At 37.4% G+C, this 19,520-nt stretch overlaps 1 protein-coding gene across 19 annotated transcripts in view; it reads left to right on the forward strand.

Annotated features, from left to right (window-relative positions):
• Positions 1-19,520, forward strand: part of IFT81 (intraflagellar transport 81) — a 299,226-nt gene that overhangs the window by 203,403 nt on the left and 76,303 nt on the right. For all 19 annotated transcript variants that reach the window (XR_014827279.1, XR_014827280.1, XR_014827281.1 and 16 more), the window contains 3 exons: positions 148-297; positions 2,958-3,086; positions 10,883-10,972. Coding sequence is in view for 13 of the 19 variants with exons in the window: in XM_084996213.1 (XP_084852339.1) it covers positions 148-297; positions 2,958-3,086; positions 10,883-10,972 (369 nt within the window). In the remaining 6 variants the exon portion in view is untranslated. The remainder of the gene's footprint in view (positions 1-147; positions 298-2,957; positions 3,087-10,882; positions 10,973-19,520) is intronic.

A 19,520-nucleotide genomic window follows, 5' to 3' on the forward strand; every position in this document is an offset into this window, starting at 1 on the left:
TTTTCTAATAAAACTAAACTGGTTATTATATACTTGTGTCACACATGTTGGACAGTAGAAAAGAAAATTTCTCCAACATTGAGATTATATATGATATTTAGCAACTGTTTTTCTGCTTATTAAACTACATATGCTGTTCTTTTACAGTTCAAACGATATGTCAGTAAACTTCGAAGCAAGAGTACAATTTTCAAAAAGAAGCATCAGATAATAGCTGAATTTAAAGCTGAATTTGGTCTCTTGCAGAGGACAGAAGAACTTCTTAAGCAACGTCATGAAAATATTCAACATCAACTGGTAATATAATATTATTTTGCAGTTCTGAAAGAACAAATGCCAGGAGATTTATGGTTATAGTTTGTGGTCATTGCTTTTATTAGAAAAACCATAAAATTATTAATTTTCTCTGATTAATTACAGAGATGACATATAAATTGATATATAATGTAGCAATAAGTACTAACTTTTTTATGTGTGCTAACTTTGGGATAATTAATAGAAATTTAATTCCAAGTAGGTTTTTTTTTTTATTACTAGTTAATATGACCAAAGTGATAATACTAACAGATCGACTGTAAAATATTTATTTATCATGGCCTGCTGGGCAGAAATCTAAGCAGCCACTTGCATGGAGCTTTGGAAAGAAATATCCAGTAAGGGTGCTATATAGAAGTTTGCCTATAGGCTTGTTCCTTAAATATTTGTTCCTTGGTTGTCAGAAAAAAAGTTAAACCCATAGAAATCACTCTAACAGCCGCAGAGTTATTCTCATTGTGCGTATCAGTTCCTCTGAGTTTTCTTGGTTTAGCTTTTTTTTTCTTTCACCCATGAGGAAATTATTTCATCAGGATGTTGGTTTACCAGCTAGCAATAATCTGGTAGAGGCAAATGAAGTTTCAACCAGTTGTGGTTAGCTGGCAATATGAACATTTCTCTATCAAGCTATTAAGTATTGTTTACTTCTAGGGAACTTAAGATTGAAAATTTACAGTGCATCAGGAAGTTCCCATTCTGGTGCAGCAGAAAGAAATCTGACTAGTATCCATGAGGATGCGGATTTGATCCCTGGTCAGGGATCTGATGTTGCTGTGGCTGTGGTATAGGTCGGCAGCTGCAGCTCCAATTTGACCCCTAGCCCTAAAAAGAAAAGAAAGAAAATTTACAGTGTGTCATAGATTCTAACAGCACTAGCTTAATATTGATATATAGTAACTGCATTTTTGCTTACTTCAAAATATATTCCAATTTGATTGTGATCTCTTTGACCTATGGTTATTGCTTAAAATCAAACACTTGGGGGTTTTCTAGTTACCTTTCTATTACTGATTTCTAGATTATTTCTTTTGTTTCTTTCTTTCTTTTTCTTTTTTCTCCTGCTACTGCATCCGTGGCACATAGAAGCTCTTGGGGCAGAGATTGAATCTGATCTGCAGCCATGACCTGGGCTGCAGCTGTGGCCCTGCCAGATCCTTTGACTCAATGAGCCAGGAAAGGATCAAACCTGTGCCTCCACAGCAACCTAAGCCACTGTAGTCAGATTCTTAAGCCACCACGCCACAGCAGGAATTCCAATTTCTAGCTTATTTCTGCTGTGACCAGAGAACATACTCTGGGATTTCAGTCCTTTAAAATTTTTGAATGTTGCATTATGACCCAGCATGTAGTCTATATTGATAGTTGTTACATGTGCAGTTGAGAAGAATATATATTCTGCACTTGTTGGGGATGGTGTTCCACATATGTCAATTCAATCCAGTATGTTAACCATGATATTCAAATCTTCCATATTTCTATTGATATTTTAACCTACTTTATTCCATCAGTTATTGAGAAAGGTGTTTTAAAATATCTAACTATATCTTTCCCTTTTAGTTCTATCAGTTTTTGCCTTACAGTTTTTCATAAGCTGGGTTCCTTAGAAGCATAGCCTGAGAAGGGAATACTTTGTGTGAGTGATTTACAGAGGGAGAGAACATGTTCAGAAGAAGGGGAATGAGAGAAACACATGGAGCAGCAGCAAAAAGCCAAGCAGGGATGTATTCCCAACTGAAAACAGCTTCATTCCTCCAAAGCCTCAATGTTGGAGTTCCCCAAGCTTAGCTCTTGCATCTCTTCTCTGCCCTCACTCCCTTGGTGATCCTATCCTCTTATGGCTTTAAACGCATTGTCTACATGAACAACTCACAGATTTTTATCTCTGGCCTAGATTTCTCCTCAAATTCCAATCTGGTGCATGTAATATCTTGACCTCTCTATTGTATTTCTACTAGAGATTTAAATTTTTAACATGTTCAAAACTAAACTTCTTATCTTCACTACCCCCACCTGTTCCTCCTGAGTCTTCTTTATCTCAGCAAATGGTAGCTCCATCCTCTCAGTTCTTCAGGCCAAAAACCCTGGAGTCAGTCTTTACCCTTCACTTTCCCTTGTATCCCACATCTAATCCGTAATAATAGCTTGTTGAATCTATCTTCAGAATATATACAGAATCTGGAAAGATACTAAGGACATACATAAACATGAAATAATTACATTAAGTGAAGTAGTATAATTTGGGAAAACATTTTTTACCTTAAATATTTCTTTAATGTTATGTAATTTTTACAAACTTCAAAAACCACAAAATGCATAAACGATTACAAGCTGTACAACCTTACTAGAATGCAAAAATTCAAAAGAGAGTAATAAAGACAGAAGAAAGAATATAAAGTAAATAATGCACAGAAATGAAAATCTGAATGTTTCATTGAAAAGAGGACAAATACAAAAATATTTGCCTTAGAGTCAGACAATAAAACAAACAAAATCCATGTACTTATTTTTTAGAATTCTAAACTACTTTATTTTATTTACAACTTTATTGTTATGTTAAATCCATATACTTTTTATGATTATCAAGGTTTTGAACCCATTTTATAGACCCCATTTTTTACACCTATTTTATTCTTTACTTTTAGCAAACACTTGAGGAGAAAAAGGGTATATCTGGATATAGTTACACCCAAGAAGAGCTAGAAAGAGTATCTGCCTTGAAGAGTGAAGTTGATGAAGTGAAAGGACGAACCCTGGATGACATGTCTGAAATGGTAAGTACATGGATTTTGTTTGTTTTTATGTATGTCCTTAGTATCTTTCCATATTCAGGACTGCTGTTCAACCAGAATGCTGGATACAGCTTCATCAGGTGTTAAAATGTTGAAATCTTTCATTGCCTATTGGTAAATAGCTGCTGCTGCCAACTCTCAGAGTACCTACTTCCACCTTTGTTGTCCACATTGGTACCAGAACACTCTGGATTACATCATAGTCTAACTCCTAAAAAGATTAAAATTTAACATAGCAGCAGCCCCAAGACCATATTTATCTCTATGGCTGGTATCCATTCTGATTGGGCATTACTTAATACCATTTTGGTTATTAAATATTCTTTTTTTTACTCAATGAATTTATTACATTCATAGTTGTACAATGATCATCACAATCCAGTTTTATAGGATTTCCATCCTACAACCCCAGCACATCCCCCCACATCCCCAAACTGTCCTTTGGAAACCATAAGTTTTTCAAAGTCTGCAACTCAGCATCTGTTCTGCAAAGAAGTTCATTGTGTCCTTTTTTCAGATTCCATATGTATGTGGTAGCATATGATGTTGGTGTCTCATTGTATGACTGACTTTACTTATCATGATAATTTCTAGGTCCATCCGTGTTGCTAAAAATGCTGGTATTTCGTTGCTTTTTGTGGCTGAATAACACTCGATTGTGTATATTTACCACATCTTCTTTATCCACTCCTCTGTCAATGGACATTTAGGTTGTTTCCATGTCTTGGCTATTGTAGAGTGCTGCAGTGAACACTGGGGTACATGTATCTTCTTGAGACATGGTTTTCTCTGGATAAATGCCCAGGAGTGGGATTGCTGGATCATATGTAATTCTGTTTTTAGTTTTTTGAGGAATCTCCATACTGTTTTCTGCAGTGGTTGCACCAATTTACATTCCCACCAACAGTGTAATAGGGTTCATTTTTCTCCACACCCTCTCCAGCATTTATTGCTTGTAGACTTTTTGATGATGGCCATGCTGGCTGGTGTAAGGAGGTACCTCAGAGTGGTTTTGATTTGCCTTTCTCTCATAATGAGTGATGTTGAACATCTTTTCATGTGTTTTTTGGCCATCCGTATGTCTTCTTTGGAGAGTTGTCTGTTTAGATCTTCTGCCCCTTTTTTGATGGGGTTGTTTGTTTTTTTTGGTTATGGAGCTGCAGAAGGTGTTTATAAATTTTGGAGATGAATCCCTTGTCAGTTGCTTCATTTGCAAAGATTTTTCTCCCATTCTGTGGGTTGTCTTTTTGTTTTGTTTAGGGTTTCCTTTGCTGTGCAGAAACTTTTAAGTTTAATTAGGTCCCATTTGGTTTTTTTGTTTGTTTGTTTGTTTGTTTGTTTTTACTGTCATTACTCTTAAGAGGTGGATCTGAGAAGATATTGCTGTGGTTTTTGTTGGAGAGTGTTTGGCCTGTTTTCCTCTAAGAGATTTATAGTGTCTGGTCTTATATCTAGGTCTTTAATCCATTTGGAGTTTATTTTTGTGTATGATGTTAGGGAGTGTTCTAATTTCATTCTTTTCCATGTGGCTGTCCAGTTTTCCCAGCACCACTTATTGAACAGGCTATCTTTTCTCCATTGTATATTCTTGCCTCCTCTGTCATAGATTAGTTGGCTGCAGGTGCGTGGGTTTAATTCTGGGCTTTCTATCCTGATCCACTGATCTATATTTCTGTCTTTGTGCCAGTACCATACAGTTTTGATGACTGTTGCTTTGTAGTATAGTCTGAGGTCAGGGAGCCTGATTCCTGCAGCTCCATCTTTCTTTCTCAGGATGTCTTTGGCTATTCTGGGTCTTTTGTGCTTCCAAACAAACTTTAGAATATTTTGTTCGAGCTCTGTGAAAAAGGTCCTTGGTAGTTTAATAGGGATTGTGCTGAATCTGTAGACTGCCTTGGGTAGTATAGTCATTTTGATAATATTAACTCTTCCAATCCAAGAGCATGGTATGTCTTTTCATCTGTTTGTTTCACCTTTGATATCTTTCATCAGTGTCTTATACTTTTCAGAGTACTATAGGAGTCTCTTTAGGTAGGTTTACTCCTAGGTATTTTATTCTTTTGGATGCAATGGCAAGCGGAATTGCTTCCCTGATTTCTCTTTCTGATCTTTCATTGTTAGTATATAGAAATGCCATCAATTTCTGTGTATTAATTTTGTATCCTGCAACTTTGCCACATTCACTGATGAGCTCTAACAGTTTTCTGGTAGCATCTTTAGGATTCTCTAGGTACAGTATCATGTCATCTGCAAATAGTGATAGTTTTACTTCTTCCTTTCCAATTTGGATTCCTTTTATTTATTTTTTTTTCCTTCTCTGATTGCCATGGCTAGGACTTCCAAAACTATGTTGAATAGCAGTGGCAAGAGCAGACATCCTTGTCATGTTCCTGCTCTCAGCAGGAATTCTTTTAGCTTTCCACCATTGAGAATGATGTTAGCTCTGAATTTGTCATGTATGGCCTTTATTATGTTGAGGTAGGTTCCATCTATGCCCACATTCTGAAGGTTTTTTTTTTCTTTTTTTTTGTATCAGAAATGGGTGTTGGATTTTGTCAAAGGCTTTTTCTGCATCTACTGAGAGGATCATATGATTTTTATTCTTCAGTTTGTTAATGTGGTGTATCACACTGATTGATTAGCAGATATTGAAGAACCCTTGCATCCCTGGGATAAATCCCACCTGATCATGATGTACAATCCTTTTAATGTATTGTTGGATGCGGTTTGCTAGTATTTTGTTGAGGATTTTTGCGTCTGTGTTCTTCATGAAATTGGCCTGTAGTTTTCTTTTTTTGTGGTATCTTTGTCTGGTTTTGGTATCAGAGTGACGGTGGACTTATAGAATGAGTTTGGGAGTGTTCCTTCCTCTGCAATTTTTTGGAATAGTTTTAGAAGGATAGGTGGTAGCTTTTCTCTAAATGTTTGATAGAATTCGCCTGTGAGGCCATCTGGTCCTGGACATTTGTTTGTTGGCAGTTTTTAAATCACAGTTTCAATTTCAGTACTTGTGATTGGTCCATTATCTTTTCTATTTCATCTGGTGTAGTCTAAGAAGATTGTACTTTTCTAAGAATTTGTCCATTTCTTCTAGGTTTTCCATTTTATTGGCATATAGTTGCATGTAGTAGTCTCCTATGATCCTTTATATTTCTGTGATGTCGGTTGTAACTTCTCCTTTTTCATTTCTAATTTTATTTATTTAGTTAGTTTTGCCTTTTTTTTTTAGAGCCACACCTGAAGCACTTGGAGCTTCTGAGGCTAGGGGTCTAATTGGAGCTGTTGCCACCAGCCTAAGCCAGAGCCACAGCAACACCAGATCCGAGCTGCATCTGTGACCTACACCACAGCTCATGGCAACACCAGTTCCCTAACCCACTGAATGAGGCCAGGGATCGACCTACAACCTCGTGGTTCCTAGTCGGATTTGTTTCTGCTGCACCACAACAGGAACTCCCATTTCTAATTTTATTGATTTAGTCCTCTCTTTTTTTCTTGATAAATCTGGCTAAGGGATTATCAATTTTGTTGATCTTTTCAAAGAACCAGCTTTTTGTTTCATTGATCTTTTCTATGGTTTTCCCCATTTCTATTTCATTGATTTCTGCTCTGATCTTTATGATTTCTTTCCTTCTACTAACTTTAGGTCTTGTCTGTTCTCTCTTGAGCTGCTTTAGCTGCTTTAGATGTAACGTTAGCTTGTTTATTCGAGCTTTTTCTTGTTTCCTGAGGTGGGCTTGTATTGATATAAACTTTCCTCTTAGAACGGCTTTTGCTGCATCCCAGAGGTTTCGGAGTGCTGTATATTTGTTGTCATTTGCTTCTAGGTATTTTTGAATTTCATCTTTGATTTCTTCAGTGATCCATTGGTTGTTTAGTAGCATGTTGTTTAGTCTCCACGTGTTTGTGTTTTTTGCAGTTTTCTTCTTGTTGTTGATTTCCAGTCATATAGTGTTGTGGTCGGAAAAGATGCTTGATATGATGTAAATTTTCTTAAAGTTATTTACCGAGGCTTGATTTGTGGCCTAGGATATGATAAATTTTAGAGAATGTTCCACGTGCACTTGAGAAGAATGTGTATTCTGTTGCTTTTGGATGGAATGTTCTATAAATATCTGTAAGTCCATCTGGTCTAATGCTTTAGGGCCTGTGTTTCCTTATTGATTTTCTGTCTGGATGATCTGTCCATTGCTGTAAGTGAGGTGTTGAAGTCCCCCACTATGATTGTGTTATTGTCAATTTCTCCTTTTAAGGTTATTACCAGTTGCCTTATATATTGAGGTGCTCCTATGTTGGGTGCACATATATTTACAATTGTTATATCTTCTTCTTGGATTGATCCTTTGATCATTATGTAATGGCCTTCCTTGTCTCTTAGAATATTCTTTATTTTAAAGTCTATTTTGTCTGATATGAGTATTGCTACTACAGCTTTCTTTTGATTCCTGTTTGCATGGAATGTTTTCTTCCATCCTTTCACTTCCAATTTGTATGTGTCCCTAGAAGTGAAGTGGGTCTCTTGAAGACAGCATATATATGGATTTGTTTTTGTATCCATTCAGACAGTCTATGTCTTTTGGTTGGGGTATTTAGTCCATTTACACTTAAGGTAATTATTGATATGTATATTCTTACTGCCATTTTATTAACTGTTTTGGATTTGTTTTTGTTGCTTTTTTCTTCCCTGATTTGATGACTATCTTTAGTGTTGTATTTGAGTTGATTTTTCTTATTTGTGTGTGTATCGTTTGTAGATTTTTGGTTTGCATTTACCCTGAAGTTTTGATATAGGAGTCAATATATATACAGGATTGTTTTAAGTTGTTGGTTTGTTTCCTACTTGCAAGTGCCTCTGCAGTGTCCTGCATTTGTACCCTCCTCTTCTCATAGTTTCTGATTTTGGTAGCATATTTGTGCGTGGATGATTTCCTACCTTTACTGTATATATATGCCTTTACTGGTGTGCCTTGTCATTCATGGTATTTTTGTTTCTGGTTGCGGCCTTTTCTTTTCTGTCTAGAGAAGTTCCTTTAGTATTTGTTGTAAAGCTGGTTTAGTGTTGCTGAATTCTCTTAGCTTTTGCTTATGTGTGAAGCTTTTGATTTCCCCTTCAAATCTGAATGAGAGCTTGCTGCATAAAGTAATCTTGGTTGGAGCTTTTTTCCTTTCATCACGGTATATTGTGCCACTCCCTTCCGGCCTGCAGAGTTTCTGCTGAAAAATCTGCCAGTACCCTTATCGGGGTTCCCTTATATGTTATTTGTTTCTTTTCCCTAGCTACTTTCAGTATTTTCTCTCTGTCTTTAATTTTGGTCAGTTTGATTAATATGTGTCTCGGGATGTTCCTCCTTGGGTTTATTTTATATGGTACTCGTTGTGCTTCCTGGATTTGAGTGAGCGGTTCCTTTCCCATGTTAGGGAAGTTTTTGGCTATTATCTCTTCAAATATTTTTGCTGTCCCCTTCTCTCTCTCTTCTCCTTCTGGCACCCCTATAATATGGATGTTGGTGCATTTAACATTGTCCCAGAGTTCTCTTAGACTTTCTTCATTTCTTTTCAATCTTTTTTCTCTTTTCTGTTCTGCATTCGTGATTTCCACTAATCTGTCCTCCACCCCACTTATTTGTTCTTCTGCCTCCTGTATTCTGCTATTGGTTGTTTCTAATGAATTTTTAATTTCAGTTATTGTATTTTTCATCTCTGCTTGCTTAAGTTTTAAATCTTGTATTTCTTTGCTCAGTGTTTGCTATAAATTATCAGTCTTTGCCTCCAGTTTATTTCCAATGTCTTGAATCATCTTCAGCATCATCAGTCTAAAGTCTTTTTCCTGGAGGCTGAGAGTCTCCTGATCACTTAGCTTTCTCCCTTATCTGAGTTTTAGTCTTCTGTCTTTTCATTTTTATAGGTTTTTGGTTTGGTGAACTTTTTACAGATAATAGAGTTGTAGCCTCTCTTACTTCTGGTGTCTGCTCCCCTTGTGGCTGATGTCAGTATGAGGGTTTGCTGTAGGCTTCCTGATGGGAGGGAGTGATGCCTGCCCATTGGTAGGTGGAGCTGATTCCTAACCCTCTGGTGGGTGGGACTTCTTCGCTGGGTGAGATCAGAGGGGGGAGCTTTCTGCCTGGGGGTGTTTTAGGCAGCCTATTTACTGAGGGGTGGAACTGTGATCCTACCTGTATTATTGTTTGGCCTAAGACTTCTCAGTGCTGATGGATGGGGCCACATTTTTCCAAAATGGCCACCTCCAGAGAAAGGCATGCTGCTGAATATTCCCAATAGCTTTGCTTCCAATGTCCTTCCCCCACAACAAGCCACATTCACCCCTGTTTTCCCAGGAAGTCCTCCAAGAACTGCAGTCAGGTTTGGCCCAGATTCCTATGGAGACTTTGCTTTGCCCTGGGACCCAGTGCACGTGAAAGTCTGTGTGCAACTTTTAAGAATGGGGTCTCCGTTTCCCCCAGTCCCGTGGAGCTGCTGTGCATAAGCCCCACTGGCCTTCAATGCCAGATGCTCCAGGGGGCTCATTCTCCCAGTGCCAGATCCCAACACTTGGGAATTTGATGTGGGACTCAGAACCCTCACTCATGTAGGTGAGTCTCTGTGAACCAGTTACTTTCTAGTCTGTGGGGCTTCTCACCTGGCAGGTATGGGGTTGCTTATATTGCTTAATCGTCCCTCCTACTTCTTGATGTGGTCTCATCTTTGTCTTCTGGAGTAGGATATCTTTTTGAAAGTCTCCGGTCCATTTGGTTGAAGATTGCTCAGCATTTGGTTGTAAATTTTGTTGTTTTTAGGAGAGAAGTTGAGCTCCAGTCCTTCTATTCCGCCACCGTAATCCAAGATGTGCCATCCCCCACTGTATGCAGGCTTGTCGACTTCTTATTATTTTTCTTTAGATGCAGTCTTGTTCACACAATTTGTTCATGAGATTGCTGAAGGGGAAGCCAGGGAAGAGAACTGGTTATCTGTTAATTATGTATTCTTCACTTCTACTTCTTTGATCCGTTATCTGGACTCACTGAGGTTCAGGTTCTTTATGCCTTATCCTTTGCCCTAATTTCTTCACCTTCCCAGCTTCACACAGCCCAGTTGTTTTATAGGAACCTGGAGTCAGCCCTTGTCCGGTTATTAAATATTTTGAATAGCGCTTCATCCATGTTTATGTATATTTTATGTAACTTACATAATTATGTACTTTGTACATACTACAAAGTTTTTACACGCAACTTTTTAATTTTTTTATTTTATTTTATTTTATTTGGCTTTTTAGAGCCTCAACCGTGGCACATGGAGGTTCCCAGGCTAGGGGTTGAATTGGAGCTGCAGCTGCTGGCCTACACCACAGCCACAGCAATGCAGCATTCGAGCCACATCTGCGAGCCACACAGCTCACAGCATTGCTGGATCCTTAACCCACTGAGCAAGGCCAGGGATCGAACCCACAACCTCATGGTTACTAGTCAGATTCGTTTCCACTGCAACACAATAGGAACTCCTGCAACTTTGTGATTTTTTTTTTAGCTATTCAGTGCTAGATTATAAATATTCCCCCTTATGGTTTGCAGTCTTAATAATTGACATTTTGAATAGCTAAAAAGGATATTCCATCTTTCTGAGGAATCAAAACTTACTAAATGACTTCCCCATTGTTTGGCATTGAAATAATTTATATATATTTCTCTTTTATATATAACAGTTCATAAATATATTTATGCATATAGTGTTTTTGTTCTTTTAAATTCTTTTTTTATATGTCATGTATTTTGTTTAAATGACAGGTAAAAAAACTAAATTCTCTGGTAACTGAAAAGAAGTCAGCTCTAGCTCCAGTTATAAAAGAACTACGACAGTTGCGTCAGAAATGTCAGGTAAGAGAATTTTATTTTGTGATACTTTTGATATTCTTTCTTGTTCAGATGTATTAGGTAGAATCACAAATCTTATATGTAATTTTTAGTAAAAATTATTATTTTATATAATTCTGTTGAAATAAAATAATAATGTGACCTACAAAGGTTTTTGTTTAATTTATGCTATTTGTTTTGTCTTAAATTTTGGAGGGGGAGGAGAAAAGGAAAAAAAAGTTTAAGCTGAAATCACAGATGTAGCCAAATGAGATTTTTGCTTTAAATCACATCTATGTCAGAACTGTAAATATGAAGTCACAAGTTAATATTAGATTAATGAACCTGCTTTTCTGGGGAGCATAGTAGGGAGCAACCGATGATAGCTTATGATTAAGTGATGAAATACCATTACCTGAAAGCTAATTCTAGGAACTGCTTTAAAGATAAACTGTAAGAAAGTAAATGCCCTCTACAAATTCAGATCAGCTGGCCTTTGCCGTTTGTTAGTAACAGTTATTATTTTATCATTCTCCATGTAGTAATTTTAGTTTTGAAAGTGAGCTGTATTGCATGTGCCTAAGGATGCAACTGTGTAACTCTTCATGAGTGCTATTCATCAGAGTCAGAGAAGCAGACCGAAAAATCACATGGACTTTGAAATCAGATAGACGTTATTTCCTTTGTTTAGAAAATGCCGTGGACTTTTTGTGATTCATCCAAATAGACAAGTAGAAAGTGAGAGTTGGGACTTGACTCTAGCATCTGTATTTGGTTTTTTTGTTTGTTTGTTTTTGTTTGGTTTGGTTTGGTTTGGCTGCTCGCTCCCACAGCATGTGAAGGTTTCTGGGCCAGGGATCAAACCTGAACCACAGCAGTGACCAGAGCCACTGCAGTGACAACACCAGATCCTTAACCCACAGCATCACAAGAGAACTCCCTATATCATCTTATTTTAATTTATTTTATTTTATAGTTTTTATTTTTTCCATTATAGTTGACTTACAGTGTTCTGTCAATTTCTACTATACAAAGTGACCCAGTCATATACATATATATGTTCTTTTTATCACATTGTCCTCCCTCATGTTCCATCATCACCTTATTTAAAATCTCCTGCTTATTTCATTACACACTACGGCCATCACAAAAGAAACTGAAGAGACAGGTCCCTGTTTTCTGGGTTTTATTATATCACCTTTTTTTTTTTTTTTAAATTAAAGATTTGTGGCAACCCTACATAAAGCAAGACTGTAGCCACCATTTTTCCAACAGCATTTGCTCACTTCATGTCTCTGTGTTACATTTTGCTAATTCTCTCAATTATTTCCAACTTTTTCATCATTACTCTGTTATCAAAATGTTAATGTTGCGAAAAGATTATGGCTTGCCAAAGGCTCAGATTATTGTTAGCATTTTTTAGCCATAACATCTTTTAAAATCAAGGTACATACATTTTTTAGACATAATGCTGTTGCACACTTAATGAATGTATAGTATAAATGTAATTTTTATATGCACTGGGAAACCAAAAACTTCATGTGATTTGCTTTATTGCAATATTTACTTTTTTGTGATGGTCTGGGACAGAACTGGCAATATCTTTAAGGTATGCCTATAGTTCTCTTATTAAATCCATTTATATTTTAAAAGAGAAATATCATTGAAAGAATATTTAGGATGTTAAAGAAAATACACTGCCATGGAAATCCAAGGATCAGAACTATAGTCTTTCTGGAGCAGGTAGAGGTACTATACTTCTACCTGAGCATTTGGGTTCGGGGGAGCTTCAGGAACTTTAGTGGGAGCTTGTGGATAGTGATGGTGAATATGATAAGAATAGCATTTATTAAGTGCTTTCTATGTGCCAGGCACTATTAAATTACTCTTTCAGGCCTCATAATCAAACACCCAGTTAAATGGAGACTCTCCTTTACACAAATGAGTAAATAAAGGTACAGAGGGGTAAAGGACTTGTCCAAGCTTGTAAATGGCAAACCCAAGTTCTTCATACTAATACCCTTAACATGATTCAGTGAATCACTTTGTATTGGTTTCTCACTGTTCCTGCCACCAGCCATGTTTTCACTTGTTTCTTTTCTCCACCTTATAGTTTCTGCTCACCCTTTGAATTAGCATACTTATAACCTTAGCTTGCTTATGGCTCCTAGTTGTTCAGATCTCACAGTGTGGCCTTTCTCTGTATGTAGTTTTTGTTGAAGTTTTCACTATAACTGCCTCCATTTTCCTTGCATTTTATTTTATTTTATTTTATTTTTAATTTATTTTTTTTATTTTTTTGTCTTTTGTCTTTTGCTGCTGTTGTTGTTGTTGCTATTTCTTGGGCCGCTCCTGCGGCATATGGAGGTTCCCAGGCTAGGGGTTGAATCGGAGCTGTAGCCACCGGCCTACGCCAGAGCCACAGCAATGCGGGGAGCCACAGCAACGCGGGATCCGAGCCGCGTCTGCAACCTACACCACAGCTCACGGCAACGCCGGATCGTTAACCCGCTGAGCAAGGGCAGGGACCGAACCCGCAACCTCATGGTTCCTAGTCGGATTCGTTAACCACTGCGCCATGACGGGAACTCCTTTCCCTGCATTTTAAATTTCAAATTCCACATGTAGCTCCTCTCTTTTGGGGGCACTTTTTCACGCCAGAATAACTCAGAGATTACTGGCTATCTCACAGGTCAGGTCATGGATCCATTCTTAGTTTAACTGGCTATGCTTGTGGGTAAAGCTTGGAAGAAAGGAGGGTGATATGGTATTAGTATGGCTGCCTAGAGGTGTTTCCTTCTGGAGAGGCTATGGGCATATTGGGCACTTGACATCTTTAGTGTACCACCCATTACCCTGTTATTAACAGCTGAACGTATTGATCTTTGCATTTTATCTTGCCCTCTTATTATGCTTTTTTATGTGGTTGAAATATAAATTTCATTTAGTTACTTTAAGTGTCTGTTCAGTTAATATATCACATTTCCCTTGTTTGCCATAGTCTTTGTAATTATTCTTTTCAATAAATAAAAGTAGCATCAGGTGTCTTTTGATGGTATTAGTTAAGGGTAATGAGGTCCCAAACTAGTGTTGGTGGAAGAAATGGATGAGAAGGAGTAGACAGATATGTATGATACATGGAAGAACACTAATTATGACAAAGGAACAAAAGATAGCAAAAATAATTTTGAGGTTTGAAACCACTAACAATGCAGATTAGGTATGAGGAAGAGCTAGTTTTGGTGGTGGCAGTAGGAGGGAAGAAGAGGAAAAAGGATGTATTTCTTGTAGACATGTCGAAGTTAATATCCATCAAGACTTCAGGAGAGGATATCAAGGCTCAAAGTGAATCCTGTAATCATCTGCCTAGATGTGATGTTTGATCACAGCCCAGGAGAAGATGCAGTCACCAAAAGGAGCATGGAGTAAGACTAGATGAAGTCTGAGGAGACTTCAGAAAAGACCCTGTTGAGTTTTGGTTTAAGACTATATGATGCAAATGTGTATTTAGAGTTTATTTTTGGAATTAAAAAATTGCTATATCCCTTTTAAGTAGCTTTCTATAATATCTGGAGTTCCCGTTGTGGCGCAGTAGTTAATGAATCCGACTAGGAACCATGAGGTTGTGGGTTCGATCCCTGGCCTTGCTCAGTGGGTTAAGGATCCAGCATTGCCATGAGCTGTGGTGTGGGTTGCAGACACAGCTCGGATCCCGAGTTGCTGTGGCTCTGGTGTAGGCTGGTGGCTACAGCTCCAATTCAACTCCTAGCCTGAGAACCTCCATATGCCATGGGAGTGGCTCAAGAAAAGGCAAAAAGACAAAAAAAAAAAAGAAGAAGAAGAAGCTTTCTATAATATCTACTAGAGTCGTGAGTGTCTGGTTTATAGAACCAAGTATAGAAAAAATCAGTTGTTCAATAAATATTTGTTGAATTACTTGAAAGAATATTTTTAAAGGTATTTTCAAATATATATACCAGTGACAAGAATCTTCTAGAGCTGGAGCAGACTTCTACAAATTAATCATTACTGAGCCTTCACAATGTTCTATTAATGCTTCCTCATTCATATATTTAATACAACAATCGTAAAATATGTATTTTCAGATTGTCCTCAAATGAAGATATTGAGGCTTAGAGAAGTCAAATAACTTGTTTAAGATGATGTGAATGAGGCACAGGGACGCACACTGCAGTCTATATGAGTTCAAAGCCCTTTTTCTCTACACTGTGCCATTCTGATCCATACTTGTTAATTCTCTTGAAATATGCTGCTAATGTATTAGTTCAGCAAAAAACCATTTAGTGTATGATGCAAAACTGTAATCTGTCCCTGACCTTGCTCAGTGTGTTAAAGATCTGGCATTGCGGTGAGCTGTGGTGTAAGTCGCAGACACAGCTCGGATCCCAAGTTCCTGTGGCTGCGATGTAGGCTGGCAGCTGCAGCTCTGATTCAACCCCTAGTCTGGGAACTTCCATATGCCATGGGTGTGGCCCTAAAAAACAAACAAACAACCTGTCATCTATCAGCATGTGGCCAGTTAGGCAAATGTTGCATGATTGAAGATAAGCGTCATCCTAAACTTCGGCAGGTGAAAGGCAAATGGCAGCAATAATTATAGGGAGATACTATGGGCAGAATGATTTAAAAACATGGGCTACAGAATCAGGAACTCTAGATAACCTTGGGTAAGTGACTTCAACTCTATGAACTTCAGTTTTCTCACTTGTAAATGAGTCCCTTCTTAATAGAGTGGTTGTAAAATTAACACATGTAAGATACTTGGCAACAACAATGACTAATGCATAAGAATTTTTTTAATGTATTTATCATTATAATTACTAAAAAGTTTTAGGAGTTCCCATCGTGGCTCAGCAGAAACCAATCTGACTAGCATCCATGAGGACACAGGTTCGATCTCTGGCCTCACTCAGTAGGTTAAGGATCCGGTGTTGCCATGAGCTGTGGTGTAGACCAGTGGCTATAGCTCCGATTCAACCCGCTAGCCTGGGAACCTCCATATGCCATGAGTGCGGCCCTAAGACAAAAAAAAAAAATTTTTTTTTGGAAGAAGGAATTCTGTTGTTTTCCAACCAAAACCATATATCAACCCTTAAATTCTATAAAACCATTTATTGTAATAATATAACCAGAACCTGAAATTCTCTTTTGAACTGTCATGTACTTCCTGCCTCTCCCATTGCAAAGAAATATAACTGTCTCGCTACCATTCCCAACTAATACAACTCTCCAGTTCTTAACATACTTATCAAGTCATCAAAGCACTTTTATCTCTGTCTTCTGCCATGCTGAAAAGTCAAGTGTTAAGGACAAATACTGTATAATTCCATTTATATGAGGTACCTAGAGTAGAGAGAAAGAGAGTGGTGGTTACTGGAGAAGGGGAGAGAGAAAGGGAAAAGTTAGTGTTCAGTGGGCACTGAGTTTCAGTTTTAGAACATGAAAAGAGGTCTGGAGATGAATGGTAGTGATGGTTGTAAAACAGTGTGATGATACCTAATGCCACTGAACTGTACACTTGAAAATGGCTTAAGCAATGATTTTTATTTTATGTATTTTTACCGCCATTAAAAAAATCTTTAAAAAGAATACAGAACTTGATTACATTTGCATTAACTGTTTGGTTGCTTTTTTTTTTTTTTTTTTTTTTTTTCCAGGGCTACACATGTAGCATATGGAAGTTCCCAGGCCAGAGGTTGAATCGGAACTGTACCTGCCGGCCTACACCACAGCTCATAGCAATGCTGGATCCTTAAACCCACCGAGTGAGGCCAGGCATCAAATGCACATAACCTATGGTTACTAGCCAAGTAATGAGAACTCCTGTTTGGGTTTTTTTTTTTTTAATGTTTGAATTCAATGCAGTTGTTGAATCTCTGATGTTCATTTTGCTTATCTCCATATGACAGTCTCCTACATCCATATATAGTTCTATTTTTACTCAGAAACCTTTTGTAATAAAAAAAGTATACCATCATTGCTCATCAGTAACAAACCCAACTAGTATCCCTGAGGACACAGATTCAGTCCCTGGCCTTGCACAGTGAGTAAAGAATCCAGCATTGCTGTGAGCTGTGGTATAGGTTGCCAACTTGGCTAGCATCCTGTGTGGCTGTGGCTGTGGCGTAGGCTGGCAGCTGCAGCTCCAATTAGACCTCTAGCCTGAGAACTTACGTATACACCACGAGATATGGTTACACAAGATATGTAACTTATATTATTTAAAATTATATAAGATCTTGAAAAGTTTCATGTTTTCTTAAAAGCAGTTCCATAAACTATATATAATTAAATGGTATAACAATATTTATAATTGCTAATATATACAAAAAAGCTAAAAACTCATTTTAGAGTATATAATCTGATAATTATTGATTTCACTGAAATATTTCTCATTGATTCCTTTTTCTTATAGAAGTAAACCATTCTCTTGTCAAGAATTCAAACTGTAAAGAATTGTTTAAAGAATAGAAATTATTTCTCTCTCTACACCCCACTACCAGCACACTCCCCAGAAGTAATAACTGTTAACAGTTTCTTATGTATTTTCCAGAAATTTTCTGAAAATTAATGAATGGATAATTATTTATTGGCTACCTGTTTGATCTCCACACCTTTGTTCTACTCTCTAAAAATGACAAAGGTTTTTTGGGGGAGAGAGAGGGGTAGAATTCAACTATGACTGATAACAATGTCTGCTTCCTTTTGTTTACATTTGCCTGCTATACCTTTGTCCATCTTTTGCCTTCAGCTTCTAAAAAATTACCTTGCTTTAGGTGTGTCTCTGAATAGATATTGAATTGGATTTTGTTAGATAATCTGAAAGATTTTTTTAATAGATAAGTTTGGCCAATTACGATTTATTGATATGCAAACATATTTGGTCTTAGTGCATTTTATGTTTTGCTTCTGACTTTAAAGCCTATAAAAAATAAATTCTTCTCTTCGTTCCACCCTCTATGTTTCTGTCTGTCTCTCTGTCTTTATACATATTTTTTGGCTTGTGGTTTTGCCTTACTAGTTATATCTGTAGTAATGCCACCATTAATCATCCATTTCTGAAGATAGTATCAGTTAATCCCCACTGTGAGCAGAATGATAACAATGGTACATTTCCTCTTTTTCGTCCCTCCTCCCTTCCCTCTGCTTTAGCACCTGATTCGGGTCTTTTGTATTGTCTTTCTTACTGTTTGCTTTTATACTTGTGATATGCTTATACTTGAGTCGTCAGCTTTAAATGATATTCTTTGACATTCCCCCACCAACCCCAGCAATTAGAAATTGAGGAAACCAGCATACTTATATTACCCTCCACCTTCTTCTTCCCTACCCCTCCCTGCAGATGTTATGCTATCATATCTACATTGTCAGGGCATGTAACATTTGCTTTCTGTTCTGCTACCCTAATTCCCACTTTTCTCTGCTTGTTAGATTCAGGTCTCATTACCAATCCTCTCACTGCCCATTTTCCTACTTTTTATTGCATCCCATTTGTTTTCTTATAGAGTCCTCCAAAAAAACGTAAAAGAACAATATTCCCTGATGAGTTTTTCTATGGTCTAGAGTTTTTGGCTTAAATATTTCAACCACCACTTGATTGAGCTTAAAATCCTTACATAATGCTGTTTTTCCTTGAGAACTTTTAAAGTATGGCTCCACAGGCTTCTAGAGTTATGTGTGGCTATGGAGAGATAAAAGCCAACATAATTTTTTTTAGTGATTTGATCTGGAAAAGAATGTATTTTCCAGTTGTTGAGTATTGGCTTCTCCATGTGTTCATCAGATCAGGCTTCTTTAATCTGTTGTTCAAAACTTCGTGGTGAATGGGGAGTTGTGGTTTAATTGGCGAAGAGTTTCAGTTTTGCAAGATGAAAGAGAGTTCTGGAGATTGGTTGCACAATAATGTGAATGTTCTTAATACTGCTGAATTGTAGCCTTAAAATGGTTAAGATGGTAAATTTCATTATGTTTATTTTACTACAATTTAAAAGAAAATTCCTGGGGTTTTTTATTTTATTTATTTATTTATTTATTTTTGTTTTTTTGCCATTTCTTGGGCCGCTCCTGTGACACATGGAGGTTCCCAGGCTAGGGGTCTAATCAGAGCTGTAGCCACCAGCCCACACACATCCACAGCAACTCGGGATCGGAGCTGCATCTGCAACCTACACCACAGCTCATGGTAACGCTGGATCCTTAACCCACTGGGCAAGGCCAGGGATTGAACCTGCAACCTCATGGTTCCTAGTCGGATTTGTTAACCACTGAGCCATGACGGAACCTCCAAAAATTCCTGGTTTAAAAAAAAAAAAAAAACTTCCTGATAAATTATTCATTTTGTCATTGTTTTATGACTGTCTTTATTCTTGGCAGTGCTTTTGTCTAAGAGTCTTATTTTGTCTGCTGTTATTGTAAGTGTACCAGCTTTTCTCTGATTAGTATTGCTTGATATGTCTTTTTATTTGTTTACTTTGCAGCTTTCTGTGCCCTTATTTCTGCCCTATATATGTCTCATAAGTAGCATATACTTAGATTTTGTGTGGGTATAGTT

This window comes from Sus scrofa, chromosome 14, assembly GCF_054392235.1.
Source record: "Sus scrofa isolate SSC_HxYL_T2T_F1_AM1 chromosome 14, Sscrofa_HxYL_maternal_Yorkshire_Landrace_v2.0, whole genome shotgun sequence".
In the NCBI taxonomy this organism is placed as follows: Eukaryota; Metazoa; Chordata; class Mammalia; order Artiodactyla; family Suidae; genus Sus; species Sus scrofa.